The following is a 23,249-nucleotide window of genomic DNA, read 5'->3' on the forward strand; positions in this document are numbered from 1 at the left end:
CAGATACTGAAGGAGCAAGAACAAAAGACAAAACAGCCTCAGCTGAAAGATATGTTTGGAATTGCATTTGGGCCTGGGAGTCCGAAAATGCCACTGGAAAAACAGGAAGATGTGGACAGTGGGGATGGATCACCCTCAATCTCCAACCTTTTTCCGCCATAGAATTGTCTGCGTCCAAATAAACACATTGATATGTGATTTGTCTCAGTTCAGTTGTCTTAAAATGTTTCTGTCTACTCTATAGAAAGATTAGTTGCTCAGGCTGCATTATGGAGCGCTTCCAACTATTTCTCTTTTAGAGGGACAATCCCGCTTTTGGACACATATCCCCTGTCCCTCGTTGCTTCCTTATTGTCCTCCTTTCTTCTCAGATAGATTTTTATGGACACACATCTTCAATGGTTCCCAGAAGGATCTGTCTGGCTCCTAAATTTAACATAATCATATCCACTATGTGCATTATTGTGAGTTTAGTGCTTTGCAGTGGTTTGTTTATACGAATTTGTGTATACGGTTGGAACGAAAGCAAAGGTATGGCTGTTTACACTAATCTGAAGTGTCCCTCTTTGGCCATTTGAAATGTTGGGAGGTATGCTATTGTTCTGCTTCTAAATTTACTAGACAATATTTTTAATGTTTGTGCAGTTAATTAGATTTAGTGCTGCATTACGCAACAAAGGTTATTGCAAGAAGTTTCTTCCCACAAAAGGGACGACTCCAGTTTTCTTTAACCCAAAAATATGGGAGCAGGTTCCTGAGTCTCAGTGTTGTTAAAGGGGAACGCACCTTGAAATTTATTTTATACATTTGCAGAATAGTGTGTTAGTGAACCTTAATTCTTCTCCATGTTTCAGAACTGCACTGTTTTGGAATTAACTGTTAAAACAGTCTCCGTCCCACCCCCTGTAAGTTGCCATTGGCATGTTCTAGTCCAATGGTTCTCAACCTTTTTCCCATCGTGGCACACCTGACACACAACGCTCACTTGTGTGACACACTGCTCATTACAATCTATGGCAGAAATAAAAAAAAAAAAACAAACCTTTATTGTTAAGAATGACACCAGGGAAAAATAAGAGTACTCTCTCTGAACATAAATTACATAAATAGTAAACCTCCCCATACCAGAACAGCACCAGCTTCCAGCACTCAAACAGTAACCACCTTACCTAAGAAAAGGAAACACTGAAAATATTACATCAGGCCTTAAAACTCCATTGCACACATGCTCTCTCTCTCACTTACATAGATGCTCAATCACACAATTACATACATGCTGTCTCTAATACACACAGGCTCCTAATCATACATACACATGCTCTTTCTCACTTATACAAACAGGTTCTCAATCAAACTTACATACATACTCTCAATCACACAAATTCAGACACATATGCTCACTCACTCACTCTCTGCCCATCGAACTAGTAGCAGCAACAGCCTTCTCCTCTTCCAGCCCTCGCGGCCTCAAGAAAGGAGTCCCATCGGCCACGGGGGATGACGTTTTTCCTCATTTTGCTCCAGGCCAACGCTGCTCTTCTTTGGGCCGCGCTGCTCTTCTTCGGGCTGTCACACTTTACCTAACACGGTCTCTTTTTCCGGCGCACGTGGCCACTGCACTCCACTTCCTCTTCCGGGGTGCGGGGGCGGGAAGAAGAGACCATGCTGGGGCCACTGACTCCAGTGTTCCACGTTCCGCCCGGGCTATCAGCATTCTAAGCCCGGCCGGAGGAAGAGTTCCATTTCCTGGAGCAGGGGAAGCAGCTGGGCCAGCGGGGGACCGGGAAGTGTGGTGACACACTAGCGGGTGCTTGGCGGCACACCGGTTGAGAACCGCTGTTCTAGTCTATCTCTCTGTCTGAGGTAAAAGCAACTGCCAATGAACATGCCAATCATCCCAATGAGTAAGCACAAAGGTACCCTGTCCAAATACAGGTCACAGCAAGTGAAAAATGCAACACTAGAAAAGAAAAGTTGATTTCATGAGAAGGAGAACAGCCCACTATTGCAGTGAGACTGTCATGGCAGCTTCCTTTAAGAATCTTGCTATATTGCTTCTGTTTGTAAAAGTATTATTAAAAATAAGCACATTTCTAAGTTTAGCTTTGCATCTTGACTGATACTGATTGAAAATGTATTCTTTCAGAAAAATCTTGCACATATTTTGTCCAGCATACCAAGCAGCATCAAGAAGAATGGTTTCAGGAACGCCACTGAGCAATGCATATTCAGGTCCCATGGGGACTTTCAAATAAAAACTAATGTCTGTAACCTGTGTTGCAATTACTTTTTATCTATGGACCTGTACCAAAAATCAGAGCAGTTTCTTGCACTGATCAAGAATGGAAACGGAATGTAAAGTGCATTGGTTGCATTCCTGCGGATGAGTCCCGTACTGGAAAGAAAATTGAAACTTTGATGCAAAATGTGTTGAACTCCTTTAGTAAAAAAAAAAAAGTGGAATCAGTGTGGCATGTGCCTGCATCTTGAATTTGAAGCGGTGCCCTTGTTTGGCACATAGCTGATATTTCTGCTTACAACAAATAATTTTTTCTGCACAGGGAAAGCAAGTTCCATTTGTGGAAGAAATATCTGTGATGATTGGAAAATGCAGCACTAATTCTAATTAACTGCACGAATATTAAAAACATTGACTATTACATTTAGAAATACCTGTGGTGATTGGAAAATGCTGAGCCATAGCTACCCTTTTTAAGACGACACCACGTGCTTGCCATCGCTTTGTACCAGGATGAAACTGAATCTAAACCAAATAAAATTCCAAGAGACTGTGCTACAAATGGAATTCAAGCTTGCCAATGATTGATAAAGTGGTCCAGCAAGCAGAGCAATTGGAAATTGCAGTTGTGAAATAAAATAAACCAGCCTTAAACAGTACTGCTGATGATAAGATGCTTCTAGAGGAAGTGTATGAAGTGCTCAAAGCATTCCAAGAAGCTATCACAACCGTCTGGTGCAAAGTATCCAGCTGCATCTCTCCACCCTACAGCAGAAGGAATTTGCAAAGTTCTTGGAAAACATGGCACTGAATCCAAATCTAGCCTCAATAAGGTTGTCAAGCTTTTGAGAATATATATTGCCAAATATCTACCTTTCTAGATCCACATTTTAAGCATCTTTGTTCAAGTGAGCAAGAGTAAGGTGTGATAAAAGGTTTGCTGTCTGTTGTTCTTTCTGCATGTGGGGGAAATAATGCAATGCCAGTTCCAGCCAAGAGAGCTCGTACAACAGCAAGTATCTATGGCCTCGCGGAGAGCAGTCCTGACGATGACCACATGGAAAGGCTTCTCTTCTCCTTTGCACATCGAGCTGAAGGTGTAAGGGGCAAAGTAGAGGGAATCTCTTCACCTGCTCTTTAGCTTTTAGGAAAATGTGCAAAGATTCATTTCCTTTATTGGCACATCTGTAGAGAGTGACCACAGAAGAAGACTGACCACAGTGACCACAGAAGAATAAGTTCTGTTGAGAAAATTATATTGATAAACCATAACCAATCCTTGAGTATGTAATGAGCAGGGGGATATTGGAAAAATGCAGTTTAACAAGGGGCAAAAAAAGTGGAAACAAAATTTTGTTTAGGAAGTTAGTTTTAGTTGTTTTATGCAATCAATGTCATACAAATGTAGTTTCTGTGCCACTTAAGTGTTTAAAAGAGAATTAATATATTACTTTCCCAACCTATTTATTATGCCATAGTTGCTGACTTGTTAGATTATATATATAAAGCAATTCAGATATTAATAAAAAGCTTTTAAGTATCATCTTTTTTCACTCAAAATGCATAATTATTTTGGAATATTTATTATCCAGTAACATCAGTTAGAAAATGTTATTAAGCTTATTGCAGTACCACACTTTTTTTTTTCCTTCTATTTTTTTCCCCTTATGGCTCCAAAGCTGGAGCCTGGTAAAAGCTGGAGCAGGAGCAGGGATTCCTGGAACAGTCTGGAGCTGGAGCCGAGGGTCTGTCTTGGAGGTGGAGCTAGACTGCTGGAGCTACTCTGGAGCCAGAGCTGGCAAACCTGGAGCTTTGCCAACCCTAGTGCCCACAAACTTAGACTGGCTGAAAATTACCCCCTAAATATATTATTTTTAATGAAAACTAGGGAAAACGTTAAGATATTTTCTTGTTTTCTGTTACTAGACTATATTACAGCCAAAATTCTTATGTCAGAGGTAAGAGAGGAGGAAATTTTAAATTGAAGCAGATGACAAGTTTATTGCTTATTACTGTATGTTTCCCAACTGCCCCAAATTCAGTTCACTATCCCCACTCCCCTACACATCCACAGATTCGTGAAAACACTCCACCAAGCTTCTTCCAAATGCCTTTCTCAAATTTCCACTGTAGCTGCATTGTCAATAATAGGATGTTTAAATCTCTCTCTTTGGACACTAGCGTCTCTCCCATTTGGTGTCTATGGAGAAAATATTTAGTACATAAGACCCTAAGTGCTGCCAGTGATGGATTGCAGGAACCTTTAATTACAAACAGCTATTCCTTCTCAGGAAATTGTTAACTGAAAGCATCTTGACTTGTAAAACACTAAATGAACACTAACTAAGGGCTCTGTTTGTTGTTCACTGGCACATTACACGAGCACGTGAGAAGTGGAAGCTGGCTCAGAATCCATGCTTGATCATTTCAGGCTGGGCCATACATAATGGAACTGTGGAGGTTGTTAAAAATAGCTGTTGCAATTGCTATTCTAATTTTGTCTTTTATCTCATGTCCAGGCATAACCATTTTCACTATTGGAGTGGGGAAAGCAATTGAAGAGGAATTGCGAGAGATAGCTTCTCTGCCTGAAGATAAACACCTCTTTTATGCAGAGGACTTCACCTCTATGGGAGATATAACGGAAAAGCTAAAAACCCGCATCTGTGAAGGTACAGCAATAAAGTTTTTGTGGGCAATAGACATGACAAATAAATATATGTAATTTCCATCTTAGACGATAACTTTGAAAGCGGCACGCGGGCGCACACGTGTGCGTGATAGTCGGCCCGCGCGCAGGGACGTGGCCATTTTATAACATACGCACATATATGCTTGCATATTTTAAAATAGCATTATCGTGTGCACGTGTGCACGCAATTTTAAGTGGGAGCACAGTTGTGCGCACAAATGCCTCTTCTACCATATAAGCAGGGGGATTTTAAGAGACGCGAGCTTATGCCATTGCTAGTTTCCACAGTTCACCCAGTTAAGGGATAGGTCCTCCAAACCCCTCTAGTTTAATAGCCTTCCTTCCCCCCTGTTAGTCCAGACCCTTAAAACACTGCTGATCTGTCTAGATTTGTTTGTTTCACTACTTATACGTCATCCAAGCAGAAATAAAGTTACGTGGCAGGGGTCCCAGGCAGCCACCAGTGTGCATACATATTTATACGCTAATTTTAAGTTAAAATCTAGGAACGCCCATGCCCCGCTCAAACCACACCCATGCCGTGCCCCTTTCTAAAAACGTTTCATTTATCTGCACAGCAGCAAGAATGCACTTATCCAGGCAGCTTTAAAAATCCACTCGGCACATGCCAGCCCAACATATTCCCGCATCCCCTAATTTAGTTGCGCATCAGGCTTTTAAAATTCACCTTTTAGAACATAGCAGTTTTAATGCTATAAGACTGTTTGTTTTGATATTTTGAAAAGCATTGAGATCAATATTGAGCCGCAGACAGACAGGATAAGTTACCTGGATAAACGTATTGGAATAATTTGGATATTCTGCAGTGCGCCTACACCATTGAATACAGACAGTTAAATCAAAGTTATCTGGGTAAGTTTATCCAAATAACTTTAGGACCTCCTCTTAAACTGAACAGATGTACCAGGATAACTTATCCAGAAAAATCTGTTATGGTTTGTGGGTATGTGGATCCTTGGCCCGAGGCACGAGTTGTTACAGCCTGTGGGGAGGAGCCCCACAGGTCTGCGCTGTCAGGAGGCGAGATACCGGCACAGCGGGGAGCTCTAGGCACAGCGGTGAGCTCTAGGCACAGCGGTGAGCTCTAGGCACAGCGGTGGAGAGGCCCCAGGCACCAGGAGCTAACCCCCACAGGGTGGTAGGCTGTAGGTGGTTCTTGGAGAGAGAGGCATCAGGCGAACCGTGGAGCAGTAGGCGCAGGAATGGTTGAGTAGGAGGTTCTCCGGGAGGTCAGCCCCAAGGGGTCGCAGCTGCAGCGTGGTGGACGTAGGTGAGGGACGTAGACCATCCATGGGGTAGGATAGTCTGGTCCCGAACCCAGCTACTGACGTAGGCAGGAACCCGGAGAGCGAAGGTATTGCCAGAGATGTAGCAAGGGACAGTTGACAGTCAGGAACAAGCTGGAGTCCAGCCCTGTGGAGCGGGGTGGGACTAGGTAGTTCTCTTGAGTAGAAGCGCGGCCTGAGGAGCAAGCGCGCGCAGCCAGTCTTGGCGAGGATATGGATGCAACCCCGAGGAGGGCCAGACGAGGAACTCACAGGTTGCTGCGGTCTTTCGATGGAGACCCGAATAACTGGAGCCAATGCAGAGTTTAGGATCCAAGAGGCGCAGGGCCAGCCCGAGGAGCGGGGTAGGCCAGGGGAGCAAGTCCCCGAAGAAACGCACACTGACCCCCGAGGAGCAGGTGCCAGACAGGTCCAAGAGCGAGGCACCAGGCAACGTCTCAGGAACACGTAGGAGTTCAGACCATGGCTGGAACTTGTTGCCAAGTTGTCTTGCTGTGGGTGAAGGTGGAGCTTAAATACGAGAGGCCGATGACATCATCACAGAGGGACGCCCCCGAGGTTCCCGCCGAAGAGGCTTCAAAGGCAGGGGCTGTGACGCGCGTGCCTAGGAAGGCCAGGCGTTGGAGTAGGAAATAGCGGTGTCCAAGCCGCCGAGAGAAATCCCGTGGGGCGCGGTGATGTGGACAGGCCCGCGCAGCGTGCAGCCCCAGGGAGGGCAACTTCAATCATTCGCTTGTCTTGAAGGCTCCTTCTCCTGTCTCTGCCTTGATGTCTGTTCCAGATGTTGCCTTGATGTTTGTACCTGATCCAGTTCCTGATCCAGTTCCTGATGTTCCTACCTGCTTTAGGCTGCCAGGAGTGCAGCAAACCTGCTTTAGGCTGCCAGGAGTGCAGCAACCTACCTTGACTGCCAGGAGTGCAGTATCCCACCGCTTCCTCTTCCCTGCGCTTGTCCGCTCCCGCGTTTGTAGGACAGGGTGGTCCATGACCAGTCCAGCCGTGCTGGCTGTGTAGGGCACCCTGAGAGACAGTGCCAATGTCCTTTTGCCCAAGTTCCTGTCTCGTCCATGATGTCTTGCTTCAGCCCTTGTCCATGATGTCTTGCTTCAGCCCTCGTTTCTGATGTCTTCTATGTACTAAGGACTCTGTCTGCCCTCGTCCTCTGTCCGGCCTGCCACCCTATGCAGTTACCCAGCGGCAGGTCCGAAAGGGCTTGGAACAGTTGGAGGACCGTTCATCAATCAACATAGCGTTGTTGGTTGCCATAGGCATGCAGGTCCGGCTGAGGGTCAGACTCCGTTCCTTACCCCTGCTTCAGTACTCGCCTGGCTCACCATGCCTGCATCGGCTCACCTCCCACAGTGTGGCTTGGGGCTTCCCCCTGAGTCTTGCCATGGCCCAAGGGCTCACCATCTGCTTTAGAGGCGACCGCACTCCTCGCGCTCGTAACAATAGGATACCCATCATAGGATTGACTCTCCACCCTTCAGCAGGTGTAGGAACTGATGGCAAACTCCACATAGTCCACCTAGACTTGTTCATACTTACAATACTGCAAATCCTACTTATGGTAGGCTTTACCAACCATATTTCATCCTACCAAACTAACAACTCTTCTGTGTACTTGTTCCATGATTTCTTACCTTTCATTACTGGTTTTGCTCCCACCATTATCACCATATCACCAGGAAAAATGTTCCATGAATCTATCATGCTTTTTGTGCAGAAAAAACGATTCTTTAAGTTAGTTGTAAGACTACTCCTCTTCAGTCTTATATCATGACCTCTTGATCAAGAATTTATAGCAAAGAAAAAATCAAGCTAAAGATTAAAAGTACTAAGAAAGTTGCCATGAATTCTATGGTATTCTGATTTTGACCATTGCAGGGAACTAGAATCGCCAAATATTTGTTCAAGCTTGGCCAATTCTTGCCTGTACAAAGAATCAAATCAGACATTTCAGAGCCATGGGTCTGGCTTTCCTCTACTTCTGAACACTGTGGCTAACCAACTTCTATTTTTTTTTCTAGCACTAGCATCACCCCTTCCCTCCTAACATGCATAGTAGAATAAAATACAAATTCTAATAAGTAGAGTGATCTATTGTAATGGAAAAATTGAAAAATGAATGGTGCAAATAGAAGCAGCAGCAGCTATTTGACATATACTGGTAATGCTGCCACATGGGCAGAAATATGAAAGGGCTTTTCCTATTTATGTGTTATACAACACCAGCATATTCTGCCTTCCTCTAAAGCAGGAATATCAAACATACATTTATCTGGCTATTAGATAACTGAATATCTTGGCCAAGTAAGCCAGATAATTGTATCCAGCTAACTTGCTTAGCCAGATAGCGGCTGAATATTGGCCTCACAGTTTCTACTTATTGTTTGGAGATTGCATTTTTCTAATCACCTTGGTGCTGGTCTCCTATTCTTGTTTTGCTCTTGTAAGGCTTCTCCTTTTCCAATCTGTCCTTTCCATTTTGTGTTTCTCCTTATCTACTTCACTTTTTCCCCTTCTGTCTTTCTGACATTGATCTTTCCCTTTGACCTCAGTTGTCCTTGTTTTTCTCTCTCTCTGCCTCTTTATTCACTCATAGCTAGATTTCATCCTTCCTGCCATTTCTACCTGTTTCGTGGAGCTGAAGAACAGCAGCTGTGACTGCCGGCAGACAGGTGTCCGCCATCCCCAATCCTGCTTCTCCATCACTGGTGGTGGTGGTGGGGGGGGGGGGGTCGTCTGCTCTTTCCAGCACAAGGGTTTTGCTTCTTCTACCAATGCAGCCCAGTGATGGGTGGGGAAAATGGAAGGAACTGGACAAGCAAAAGGGAGAGACAGATGGAAAGTAAAGACGAAGTGGGGGGGGGGGGGGGGGAGGATCAGAGGAGATGGAAGGGGAAGCTGAGAGAAGAGGTGGCAGGAGAAACTGGGGCGAGGTGGAGAAAATGCTTGGAGTGCAAAATACAGGTTAATGAGGAACAGGATAGAGAGATGGAGGGGAAAGCTGTGAGGAGAAAGACAGATAAAAGGGGAGTTTGGAAGAGTAACAGATTGCGTTAAAGATGGAAATAGTGGAGGAGAGATAGATGAAAGTAGAAAAGGGAGGTAAGGGGAGACATGTGGCAGAGGAGGGGGATCTGCAGGGGAGAAACAGATGGATGGAGAGGGAAGCTGAGGGGAGAGTCAAAAAATTAGGGAGTTTAAAGGCCAATGAATAAGAGTGTGGAAGAGTTAAAAGAAGAAGGGAAAATAAAAAAGAGGTGGATATTGAATGTGAGAAGCTGGGAAGTGGAAGAATGAATGATAGAAAGTGAAGGAGAGGCTGGGATGTCAGGGTAGTAGAGGGTTGAAGGGAAGAGCTGGAGAGGTAAGTGATAGAGGTAGGAATAGTGGAGAAAATACGGATTAGAGGTGAGATAGAGAAGAAGGAGGAAAGAAAAATATAAAGGTACAGATGGAGAAAGGAGGAGTGACAGAGAGAATTACAATAAAAGAGAAAACCGGGAAATGGAGACAGAAAAAGAGCCGAGAACAAGAATAGTATAAGGAGGAACAAGGGAGAAAATGAAAACCATATACATGCCTGGGCATTCTGGTGCATTCAAGGTTACCATATTGAAAATGACCTCAACCTCATCAGGTTCTGATCCTTTTCAATAGGGTAATTTGTATTTATTTATTTTGTTACATCTGATTATACTCCCTAGCTTTTCAGCTGAGAGCTTGTTGCAAAAGCAGATATTCATCAAATAGGGGATATGAATCAATCTGCATTACAAAAAATACAAACACCAGATAAAACCCAACCACCTTGTAATTCCTCTCTTAAATAACATCTCCATCAGTAAAAGAAAGAAATATCTAGGTCAATTGTCTTCCAAAACCTTTCACAAAAAAAAAACACAATTTAAATTTTTTTCCAAAGATCCAATGGCATTGAGTTCCAAAGACATGGAGCAAAATAGCCAAAAACTCTTTGTCTCGTCACGGTTAATAAGGATAATGCCAGCCCTGGCAAAGCTAGTAAGGCTTGCTCTGAAGATCGAAGTTGTCTCGAAGGGAAATAATCTAAAAGTAAATCACAAAATATTTTGGCTCACCATGGAGAAAGGCTTTAAAAACAATACAGAGAGTTTTAAAGACTGTTCTACTTAACAATCAGTAGCCAATGCAAATTGTGCCCACGATCGGCGGGCCGCGACAGCGCCCAACCTGCTCGCGGCTCAGAAAACCAATAACAAGGGAGTCGGGGCTGAGACCGGAGGGGTGGCAGCGTGACCAGGGGAGGGGTGGGGTGGGCGCAAGGTAGAAGGTGCCTAGGGCACCTGATCCCCTTGCATCGGCTCTGCCTTTTTGGTAATCCCGGACCTGTTATAGAATGTTACAGTAATCAAACCTATTCATTACCAACGAATGAATGAGAGACGCCAGATCTCTCTCTCTCTCTCTCTCTCAGAAATGATCCTAAAATGCATATCAAGCACAAACTAGCAAATGATCCCTGAATTAGTGAGCAAGTCTGCTCATGCATAGTTAAACCTGGGTCTACACCGCTTGCCTACATTTTTACCTTTTGAAATACGCATCATGAACTCAGGAGTACCTCGAACTCTCTCCCTTGATTGTTCAAACATAATGCCTCGGTCTTATCAGGGTTCTAGGATTATAATGGATCTTCCCATCTTCTCTCCCCACCATCACCGCCACTGAGTTAATCAGTGCAGTTTAGCAGACGTTATTGTGCCTCTGGACAAAAGGATGGATTGAATCACCGCAGAGGAGAACACTTTTAAAAGTCATTTAGTAGGGTAAATAGCACTTTACCGAGATGAAATAACTTGGCTAGAAATGGCCCTCAGCATGGCTGAAACCATGAATGGTCTTCCATAGCTCATGTACTTTTAGCTGGACTGCGAGTAGGTGCCCATGGAAGCACAGGTAGGTCAGGGGAGGAGCACTTTGCTTGTACACCAACATTTTCACAAGCACGTTATTGTCCCTCTTTCGTCCACCCGCACATAAGTACAGATGCAAGGTGCACATCCATTTTTAACGTTAATATTTTGCACACTGGTTTTGAAAGAGAAACTGCTGGCATTGTGTTTCCTTGAAAATCAGTGTAAAGTGCACACACTAAAAGGCCTGTGTGCTTTATAGCTATGCGAGCTATTTCAAAATTGCCTCAAGTGTTTTTTCGCTCCCAGTTGAGCACTAAAAAAGTCAATACAGCTAGAACTCGGATATATTTTCATTTTAGGTATTGGATTATGTGACTTTGTAAAGTTTTGAATTCCTACATTGTATTTACAACTTAAAAAATATTTTTTAAATGATATGTGCAATGCTTGACAGATGACGCCAACCTACTTTGGTTAGCTCTGTCTAAAATTGACTAACTGCTATTTTTGTTATAGTTTTTCAAGGGGTTTGTAAGGGAGGGATTAATCGTTGTAAAGTTTGCTCTCTCCCCCCCCCCCCCCTCTCCAAAATCTTGAGTTATCTGAAACTAGAGGGTCGGTGTCAGGCCAAGTTTGTGGTTAATATGATAAGAGATGCTATGAGCATGAGAAGAGAGGGAGGGAAAAAGGAGTAGAATGATGGAGAAGTTCGGCCTTCACTTGCCAGCTCTAGTGCAAACTGCTTAAGGGAGCTATCAGTCCTCATATTGTAATAATTATTGTATGTATCTGTGACATATTCTGATTTGTAGTACCGCAAGTCATTTGTACAGCCCTAACCAAAGATGAAATAGTTACATTGGACCTTTGCAAATAAAAAAAGGTTGGACACCCCTGATTTAAGGTTAAAAAAGAAGCACTATGCACACTTCTATAGTAAAAGATAGGTAGATGAAAAGAACAATAAATCGATGGCAATCAGATACCACAGTACATGAGAATAACAGCAGCAAGGATGTGATGTGACCTAGTTTCTGGAAAGAAATAGTTGCCTAGTGCTGGTTTTGTAATTTCTACCTCAGAGCATTGTGGTATTTATAGTCCCGTTTCTTTCATTTGCAATCAGCACTACAAGTACCACAGGTTCACAGGGGGGATGTCAGAAGGAGAGGACTGGGTAAAGTTTTACCTACAAGAACTGGGTCACATCACATAGCAGCAATAGCCCTGCTTTGTGGAGCAGGTCAACATCGAGCAATGTGAGAGGGTAGAACAGAAGACGGAGCAGTAGAGCAAGTATTAGGAGCATCCTCTGAGCACTGCAAAAGTAAGCAAGCTCAGTGTTTACCTTTAGAAATCATCCTAATGCATATGGCAATATGCTTACAGCTCTTCCTTTCGAATAGGTTGGACCCAAAGACAGCAAGAACCCGAGATTCCCAACTCAGGTAAGCATTTCCTCCCTTTGAGGTATTCAAAATGCTCTGCCACATCCTCCCCACCCCCTTCTCAGAAAGATCCCTGTAGCCAACAACAGTTTCCTTCCCTCTCAGTCTCTCTTTTTTATAGTTCTTTTGCTTGCTTCTGTGTCCTTTAGAAAAATATATTAAGACACAAGACAAGATTGAAACATGTGAGCAGAGGCACTAATCACGGAGGCTTTCATTTTAGCTACTGTCTATTTCTATATCTTTCATAATTCGATCACCTTAAAACAAAAATACAAAACCACTATCTAAAATAAAGCTGTCAAGGATGGCCTGGTGGCAATGCTATGTACTGCCATGCAGAGGACCCTGATCTGGTCTTTTGCTAAACGGGTTCTCCAGGGCTGGGGATGCGGAGGAGGCAGCGCAGGGAGTTCAATCATTGTACAACGGTGACACCTAGTGGCCAGATTTAGGCCCCAAAATTGCAGGGATCCGGAAGGAGCCCTGAAGCATAACCTACCCCCACCCCCTCCCTGAGAGCTATCACTGCAATGACTGGGCTAAATGAGTGGGGAGGTGATTATAAAATGGGGGGAAAAAATCTCTGGCTAGGTGTAAATGAAATGTCATGGTGCTGCAGCCCAACAGAGGCTGATTCCAACTGAGCTGAAAGCCAAAGAGTTAGGAAGAGAGTCCCAAGTCAAAAAAAAAAATCTTTCATTCACTCACCTCATGCTTTGGTTGTTAAGAAGATACTATAATCAATCACTACCTTATTTAAATCGTAAATATATTTAAAAAATCTTCTCATGTTTCTTAAAATTTGAACAGATCTAAAAAGCATTACTCGGTCTTTTTTAATTTAATAAGCCATATTCTTGCAATGAATAAATACAGAAAAATAGTCATAAACCAAAACTTGGGACGTTTCCTCTCTTTAGCATTGAGTTATAATAATTTGCATGGGTACAGTGATTATATAGCACCAAATTGTAGTAATGGAAATTTTGGAGGGGACCCAGCAGTTTCCTCCTGCTCCTTTGGGCTTTTAGCTCACTGGGAAGCAGCCTCTACTATGCTACAGCACCATGAGCCTTCTTTTGCAGCTATCAGGAGCTTTTCCATCTATTTTATAAGCAATCTCGCCCTGCCATTGCAGGAACCTGGAGCACGTGCACCCACAGCCTAGCTGGCATGTATCTCTGAGGAGGAAGGGCTGAGACTCCCTGCTGCCTCTGCAGTATTCCCAGCATTGGTCAGCTGTTCTGGAGAGCAGAAACTGGGTCTTCTGCAAATTGGCGCATTGCTAAGCCGCTGAGCTGGAATTTTTTTAATGTGGAACTGGGCAGGAGAGTTTCTGAGCAGAGTTCTTCCTGAGCAGTTTCGTTTTGCTTAGGTTTGCACTTCAATCAGAACCAACTTCTTTTCATGTTATAGTGCCATAAGCTTTTATTCACAACATAGTGGGGGGGGGGGGGGGGGATTCTCATTTTTAATGCTCTTCCTTCTCTCATCCAGTCCAGTCACTGCACCAACTACACTTGGCCAGTGACCACAGATCACGACTCACTCCATAACCTAACCCATGAACCACCAAGTTTGGCTAATATATGTCAGTATCATGCAATGATTTAAGAGTGTCTGCCCAGGGGCTGGGAACACTTCCTCTGCAATACCTCCAGCCAGCCCAAGGAGAATCCAGGTTTGGTAATCAAACTCAGATCTCCTGTATGGCAGTGCCCACCAATGGCACTGAGCCATAAATCCTAAAGGTACAAAACTTAGATTGTGTGGCTTCTGGGGACAGGGAAATGTGTACAATATCTGAATGCAATCTGCTTTGAAGTGGCTGAGAGGCGGAATATGAAATCAAAACATATAAATAAAGCTTGTAAGCATTTTATAGCTTGATTCTCCCATTTCCAGCTTTTCTTACAGAATCTAAGTCATCCAGCAGAGGTGCCCCACTTCCATTTTCTTGTTCCATACCCACAGTACGGTTCAGACCTTGGGTTGCAGGTGAGTCTTTTGTAGCTCATTTTAGAGCAGTGTTTCCCAGTCAGTGTACCGCAGCACACCTCTGTGTTGTGGCTGACTTGCAGCTGTGCTACGAGAAGAGCCAGGTATGAGAAGATGAGGCACCCGGCAGTCTTCCATTCTTCTCCTTTCCTGGCCTGCGGGATGTCCTCCTGACAACAGAGGGTGTCCTAGAGCAGCGCCTATCTGCTGCTGCTGCTTCCTTCTCTGCTAGCTTTCTCTTGCAAGTCACGCTGGTCTCGTGCTGTTACTATTGCAGAGGCAAGCCAACAGAGGAGGAAACAGCAGCAGCACCAGGTAGTGCTGCTCAGACTTGTGCTGGCTCCGGGGGGTGCTAAATGTGCCAAGGGGTGTAGGGGGAGGGAAAGATCAATGTGGCACAGGGTGTGGGGGAGAGGGAAGGGAAGGTGATGATGCCAAGGAGGTGAGGGGAGGGATGGTAATGATGGCAGGGGTTGGAGAAGAGGGAAGATGATGATGCAAGGGCTAGAGGGGCTGGGTGGCTGGACAAGGAAGGTGATGATATACCAGAAGGGCAGAAGGAAAAGGAAGGGAAGAAGGCAATAATGCCAGGGGAGAGGGAAGATTTTGATGATGATGGTGCCAGACGGGTGGAGGGAAGGGAAGAGAAAGTGGGGGTGGTGGGAGAATGTGGTAATGCCAGGGGTGTAGGGAAAGAGAAGGGAAGAAGATGATGATGCCGGGGGAGAGGGAAGAGGAGGAGGAGGTGATGATGGTGCCAGAAGGGTGAACAAGAGAAAGTGGTGATATCAGGTGAGTGGAGGGAGAAGGTGGTGGTGATGATGCCAGGGGATGGAGGGAGAGGGGTTGAAGGGGAGGGAAGGTGGTAATGATGCCAGGGGAGAGGGAAAAGAAAGTGATGATGTTGCCAGGGGGTGGAGGGAGAAAGAAGAAAAAGCGGTGATAATGCCAGTGGATGGAGGGAAAGGGATTGGGGAAGAGGGAAGTAAACAAGCTGATGTCAGGAAAAAGAGAAGAGGAGATGGTGGTGGTGCCATATGGGTGGATGGAGAGGGAAGGAGGTGATGCCATGGTGTGGGGGGGAGAGAGAAGGGAAAAGTGATGATGTCAGGGGAAAGGAAGAGAAGGTGATGATGCCAGGGAGTGTGGGAGGAGAGGAAAAGGAAGGTGATGATGCCAGGGTGGTGGGGAAGGGAGGATAAGGTGATGATGATTCTAGAGGATTGAAGGAAGAGAAGAGAAGGTGATGGTGATGGTGTTAGAGGTAGAGGAAAAGGAAAAGGAAAGGAGGGGATGATGATGATAGCAAGGGGTAGAGGGAGGGGGAAGGTGATGAAGCCAGAGGTGGGATGACAAGGAAGATGATGATTGTGAAGGTGCTGGTGTGCCACAATGAAATGTTTTGCGTGTGCCGGCCACGGCAGGCCCGTAGCCAGGCCCTCTTACCCTCATTTGCCTGTTCCAGTATCTGGCTCCATTTCCCTTGCGGCCATGGACCGCCGCCTTCGACCTAGGGCCACCCCCATAGCTCCTGATTCCGCAACAGACGTCCATGCTCCACGGCGGGCATCCCAGCATGGTCTGCGGGGAGACGCAGCCGTCCTGCGCTGCGCCGCACCCTTCCCTAGGCGCACACATGCGCATCTCCTCTTCCTTTCAAGGGGTCACGGCGGAAAACTAACCCGTGGCCCTGTACGATGACATCACTGGATCCCAATATAGAAGGCTGGGCCCAGCCGCAGTTAGTTGCCTTTGCAACAGGTCTCCACGCTGGTCGTGTACCTCGTTGCCTCCTCTGGTGATTCCTTCGTATTCCTGGTTCCTGTCTTGTCTGTGTTCTTGATCCTGGTCCTGATATTCTTCCTTATACCTGGGTCCTGTGTTACTCTACTTATTCTATGGATTGACTCCAGGACCCGACCTCTGCTTTGCCTAACCACGCTACTGATCATCTCCTGGACACGACCTCTGCTTTGCCTGTCCACGCACCGATCATCTCCTGGACCTGACCTCTGCTTTGCCTGACCACACTACTGATCATCTCCTGGACCCAACTTCTGCTTTGCCTGACCACGCTACTGATCATCTCCCGGACTCGACCTCTGCCTTGCCTGACTACACTATTGATTATCTCCCGGACCTGACCACTGCCTTGCCTTACCATTCTACCTCACATGCTGCCTGCCCTGACTCCAGCCTATTCAGCGATGCCTCTGCTATACTTATTCTGGACTTGGCCTCTCAGGCTTTGGCCTGTTCTTACTCGGGCGCCTCCTGCCTCTTGTTCCATTTGGCGCCCAGGTCTCTGGGATTCTGCCTCATCCAGATCTGACCTTCTACTCTGACCACTGCTGGTCCCTGGCTGACCTCCTCCTCATCCATAAGAAGACCTCGGACGGAGGCCCACCTAACTCCAGCCAGCCCCGGTACCCAAGAGCGCAACCTGCGGGGAATGAGGGCTGGTATTGGCAAAGCTCCAGCCGGCCTTCGTCAGTCAGCCAGCTCTGCCTACTGACGGTGGGGACCCGTAGGGCTTGCCCTGCGGGTAGCGTCAACCCCACCTTGGCTCAAGGGTCCACCTCCTGTGCAACAAAATGAACCCTGTGCTGGGTGTACCACAAAACAAAAAAGGCTGGGAATTACTGGTCTAGGGAACCCATCAGACAGATCTCTTGCAGGTTTATTCTTTAGACTCCATAACGTAAGGGGTACACAAAGGTGCAAAATGGAAAAGTAGAAAAACCCTTACATAGTACTCTAAAGTTAACTTGCTCCAGATACTCCCTAATTGATGGCTGGAGTCTGATACAGTATGCTAAAACCTAGAAGGAAACTCTGTGCACAAAGGCACGGAAACTTTATTTTGAAGACAGGTGAAAGCACCACTCTGGCTAAGCAATATATAATTATGTGTCAATTTATTTTGAAGAGGTCTCTTAACTGCTTCCAGAGGCATCCATCTTGTGCTAGCAGCAGCAAAGCAGTCACTGATGATGCTAGGGGCTCTCTGTAATTGCTACTCTTCTGCTGCTAGCACAAAGTGGATACTACCAGCAGCAGCAGAGAGTAGGCATGTGCAATCGTTTTTTCCGAATTAGGTAATTTCACAGGTGGGGGTGACACTATCAGACAGAAGCTGACTAAAGATTTCTTTAAAACTTCTAGAAGCTTTTAGCATATTCTCTAATCATGTGTGTGCCGGCCCACATCATAGACGTCGTGCAGGGTCCCTTCAGTTCATAAAATAGCTAAGAGATAGATATATATATGAAGATTGTGAAGGTGGGAATGTGCCCTGATGAAATGAACCCGGTATACATATATTAGGGATGTGAATCGTGTCCTCGATCATCTTAACGATCGATTTCGGCTGGGAGGGGGAGGGAATCGTATTGTTGCCGTTTGGGGGGGTAAAATATCGTGAAAAATCGTGAAAAATCGTGAAAAATCTAAAAATCGCAAAACCGGCACATTAAAACCCCCTAAAACCCACCCCCGACCCTTTAAATTAAATCCCCCACCCTCCCGAACCCCCCCCAAATGAGTTAAATAACCTGCGGGTCCAGCGGCGGTCCGGAACGGCAGCGGTCCGGAACGGGCTCCTGCTCCTGAATCTTGTTGTCTTCAGCCGGCGCCATTTTCCAAAATGGCGCCGAAAAATGGCGGCGGCCATAGACGAACACGATTGGACGGCAGGAGGTCCTTCCGGACCCCCGCTGGACTTTTGGCAAGTCTCGTGGGGGTCAGGAGGCCCCCCACAAGCTGGCCAAAAGTTCCTGGAGGTCCAGCGGGGGTCAGGGAGCGATTTCCCGCCGCGAATCGTTTTCGTACGGAAAATGGCGCCGGCAGGAGATCGACTGCAGGAGGTCGTTCAGCGAGGGTTCCGGCGCCTCGCTGAACAACCTCCTGCAGTCGATCTCCTGCCGGCGCCATTTTCCGTACGAAAACGATTCGCGGCGGGAAATCGCTCCCTGACCCCCGCTGGACCTCCAGGAACTTTTGGCCAGCTTGTGGGGGGCCTCCTGACCCCCACGAGACTTGCCAAAAGTCCAGCGGGGGTCCGGAAGGACCTCCTGCCGTCCAATCGTGTTCGTCTATGGCCGCCGCCATTTTTCGGCGCCATTTTGGAAAATGGCGCCGGCTGAAGACAACAAGATTCAGGAGCAGGAGCCCGTTCCGGACCGCTGCCGTTCCGGACCGCCGCTGGACCCGCAGGTTATTTAACTCATTTGGGGGGGGTTCGGGAGGGTGGGGGATTTAATTTAAAGGGTCGGGGGTGGGTTTTAGGGGGTTTTAGTGTGCCGGCTCACGATTCTAACGATTTATAACGATAAATCGTTAGAATCTCTATTGTATTGTGTTCCATAACGGTTTAAGACGATATTAAAATTATCGGACGATAATTTTAATCGTCCTAAAACGATTCACATCCCTAACATATATATATATATATCTTTTCTGTTTTATATATGTGGCGATCTATATTCAGACACAGTCTGGCTAGCAAAGTTAGCCGGATAAACTTATCCGGCTAACTTTGGAGGCATATTCAACAGTGCAGCCACACTATTGAAAATAGCCAGCTAACTTTAGGGCAGCTCTTTAACTCGACCAGACAGAGTTAGCCAGTTAACTTAGCTGGCTAACTCACCTCTTCCCAGTTATGCCCCTGGACCACCCCTAACTTATCCGGCTAAATTCTAGCCACCTAACTTTTTAGCCGGCTAGAATTTAGGGCTAGACTCATCAAACTATTGCATGCGATAGGAAGAGGGGCGTGTTTTATGATAATAGTGCACATTGTGATAAATAGGTTATCTTAGCGCTTTGCATAGGTATTACTGCAAAGGCGGTTAACTTTTTCTCACTTTGCGGTAATACCACAATTATTGCATTTCCTACCTGCAACCATTAGAGAGAGAGATGTTACCCAGGTAGAGAGTCCATCAAGCTAGGTTGAGAGAACATTGTACAAATCTCATCTTTGTGTGAGTTTCCTCACTCCGAAAGACATCAAATCTTCACAAGAGTGTACTGTTCTGTTCGTACGTCTCACTCTGCATGTTAAAGTGGCCCCTAACCCCTACACTACTACTTAAACCTCACCTTGAGTTAGTAGGTAGGCCTCCTATAGAGATATAAATACAAAAGGGCTCAGTTGCCACTTCCACTTTGCCTTGGAATCAGTTCGTTCCTCCTAGGACATGGGTCATTCCTGCTTGACTGCTGCTTGCCCTGAATGGTCTTCTCTACTGACCATTCCCGGAGTACCGTTCTGTCCGTTGACTCCTTTCCAAGTTGTGGGGACACCAGTCCAGCAGGACCTTTTTCCGAGCATCCTCATCAGGTCATCACACTTGTGTCTCCTGTTCCAAGTGTCTTCTATCCCATCATCTCCTGTTCCGGTGTTCCTTGTTCCTGTTCCATGTCTTCCTTGGTAGTACCCCTGGACTGATCTCTCGGTACTGACCATTGCCTGCCTATGGACCATGTTGGATTGCTGCCTGACCTGACCTCTGCTTGTGACCTGACTCCCCGGACTGACCTCTGGTAACCGACCTTTGCCTTGGCTAACTATTCTGGACTGATCTCTGGCTCTTGACCCTTGCTATTCATTGGACTCTCCTTTATGGCCTCTCACGACCTCCGGCCTTTCTCCTCGGATGATGACCGCGCACACTTGTATAGTGGGCACTCCTCTGAACTGTCTCTTCCGAGATCCTGTGAGGCCCACTTCAGACCATCTTCTGCTGCACTCCGCCTCCTGGTGGCAGGCGCTCTCCAGGTCTGACCGGAGGGCCATACCAACCCTGCACCAGGCCAAGGGTCCACTCTGTGCGCAACACATACTAGGCTATAACTTGTAAAAGAAGGACAGAGAGGTCAAGCTTGATATTTCACTTGGTTGCAGCTCCATCACTGCTCTCTACATTAATGGTGGGGGTGGAAGGGAAATAGAACCAAAGAGCTAAGAGAAACAGATAAGTATGAGAAAAAAATGTGAAGCTTGCTGGGCAGACTGGATGGGCCGTTTGGTCTTCTTCTGCCGTCATTTCTATGTTTCTATGTTTCTATAAGTTTTTTATGTCAAAAACAATATCCAAGCAACTGAACTGAATGGAATAAGGGGTAAAGAAGAAGCATTATGGGCCATCCTAAAAAAAGAGGATGGTGCATCCATTGTTACTGGAGTGGTTTACAGGCCTCTGACTCAGTTGGAAGAACTAGTCAAAGATCCGGTCGAAGACATCTAAAAAGTGGGAAAGAAGAGAGAAGTGTTGATTTTTGGGATTTTAATCTGCCGAACATAGACTGGAGAATCCCTTTAGTGGTATCTACCAGAAGTAGAGAGATAGTGGATGCCCTGCAAAGGGATCTGTTCAAACAAATGGTAATGGAACTTATGAGGGAGGAGGTGATACTCAACTTAGTGCTCACTAATGGGGAAAATGTCTCTAATGTCTGGGTGGATTCCCACTTCAGCACAGTGATCATCAAATGATATGGTTTGATATCGCAAATAGGATACAGAGAAGTCAAACAAAATTTCAAAAATACTGACTTTGTTGCAGTGGGGACGTAACTGGAGGTAGAACTAGAAGACTGGGAGAAAATGGGAGAGGTGGAACAACATGGGCCAAACTAAAAGGAGCAATTGGAAAGGCAGCAAATCTATGTTAGAAAAGTAAACAAAGTAAGAGAAATAAAAAAACGATCTGGTTCTCAAAGAAGGTGGCTGATAAAATAAAAGCAAAAAGAACAGTATTCAAGAAATATAAAGGATCCAAAAATGAAGAATATCTGGGAAGAATATCTGGCAAAACTGAGGGAGGTAAAGAAAGAAATAAAGAAAGCTAAGCGTCAGGCAGAAGAAAGGACTGCCAAAGAGGTAAAGAGAGGTGATAAAACATTTTTCAGTAGAGATGTGAATCGTGTGATCGATCGTCTTAACGATCGATTTCGGCTGGGAGGGGGAGGGAATCGGATCGTCGCAGTTTGGGTTTTTTTAAATATCGTGTAAATCGTGTAAATCGAAAACCGGCACACTAAAACATCCCTAAAACCCACCCCGACCCTTTAAAATAAATCCCCCCACCCTCCCGAACCCCCCCAAAATGCCTTAAATTACCTGGGGTCCAGTGGGGGGGAGGGCAGGAAAACCGGCACACTAAAACAACCCTAAAACCCACCCCGACCCTTTAAAATAAATCCCCCACCCTTCCGAACCCCCCCAAAATGCCTTAAATTACCTGGGGTCCAGAGGAAGGGTCCCGGTGTGATCTTTTACTCTCGGACCTCGGACCTCCGTGCGTTGTAGAAACAAAATGGCGCCGGCGCCATTTTGTTTTTTTGTCCCCCGACGTCAGGAGCGTAGGAGATCGCTCCCGGACCCCCGCTGGACCCCCAGGGACTTTTGGCCAGCTTGGGGGGGGCCTCCTGACCCCCACAAGACTTGCCAAAAGTCCAGCGGGGGTCCGGAACGACCTCCTGCAGTCGATTCGTGTTGCCGTACGGCCGGCGCCATTTTGCGCAAAATGGCGCCGGCCATTCGGCAACACGATTCGAATGCAGGAGGTCGTTCCGGACCCCCGCTGGACTTTTGGCAAGTCTTGTGGGGGTCAGGAGGCCCCCCCAAGCTGGCCAAAAGTCCCTGGGGGTCCAGCAGGGGTCCGGGAGCGATCTCCTACGCTCCTGACGTCGGGGGACAAAAAAACAAAATGGCGCCGGCCTGTCATATGACAGGTCAAAGGTAGCGCCGGCACCATTTTGTTTCTACAACGCACGGAGGTCTGAGGTCCGAGAGTAAAAGATCACACCGGGACCCTTCCTCTGGACCCCAGGTAATTTAAGGCATTTTGGGGGGGTTCGGGAGGGTGGGGGATTTATTTTAAAGGGTCGGGTGAGTTTTAGGGTTGTTTTAGTGTGCCGGTTTTCCCGCCCTCCCCCTTCCCCTCCCCCTTCCCCCGATTTACGATTTTTTGACGATAAATCGGGGGAATTGTTATTGTATCGCGGCTCTAACGATTTTTGACGATTTAAAATATATCGGACGATATTTTAAATCGTCAAAAAACGATTCACATGTCTATTTTTCAGATATATCCGAGAAAGGAGAAAGGTCCGAAGTGGTATAGTAAAATTGAAAGGTGACAAAGGTCGATGTGTGGACAGAGACAAACAAATGGCCAAAATACTAAACAAATACTTCAGTTCAGTGTTCACTAAAGAAGATCCTGGAGAAGGAGCATCTCTAGCTAAAAGACGGGATGGAGGTGGAGTAGACAAAACTCCGTTTACAGAAGAGAATGCATGGGAAAAGCTAGGAAAACTGAAAGTGGACAAGGTCATGGGGCCAGATGAGGTACATCCTAGGATACTGAGGGAGCTCAGAGATGTGCTGGCAGTTCCACTGAAGGACCTGTTCAATAGATCCTTGGAAACGGGAGTAGTACTCCAAGACTGGAAAAGAGCGGTGGTGGTCCTGCTTCACAAGAGTGGGAGCAGAGAGGAGGCTGGAAACTACAGGCCGGTTAGCCTCACCTCTGTGGTGGGAAAATTAATGGAAACTCTGCTGAAGGAAAGGATAGTTAACTATCTACAATCTGGTGGGTTTCTCAAACCTAAGCAGCATGGATTCACCAGGGGAAGGTCCTGCCA

At 46.2% G+C, this 23,249-nt stretch overlaps 1 protein-coding gene across 1 annotated transcript in view; it reads left to right on the plus strand.

Moving 5' to 3' along the window:
* Positions 1–23,249, plus strand: part of MATN2 (matrilin 2) — a 199,473-nt gene that overhangs the window by 167,774 nt on the left and 8,450 nt on the right. Inside the window, exons 13-15 of the mRNA XM_029591768.1 lie at positions 4,759–4,911; positions 12,549–12,590; positions 14,499–14,591. Coding sequence (XP_029447628.1) covers positions 4,759–4,911; positions 12,549–12,590; positions 14,499–14,591 — 288 coding nt within the window. The remainder of the gene's footprint in view (positions 1–4,758; positions 4,912–12,548; positions 12,591–14,498; positions 14,592–23,249) is intronic.

This window comes from Rhinatrema bivittatum, chromosome 2, assembly GCF_901001135.1.
Source record: "Rhinatrema bivittatum chromosome 2, aRhiBiv1.1, whole genome shotgun sequence".
In the NCBI taxonomy this organism is placed as follows: Eukaryota; Metazoa; Chordata; class Amphibia; order Gymnophiona; family Rhinatrematidae; genus Rhinatrema; species Rhinatrema bivittatum.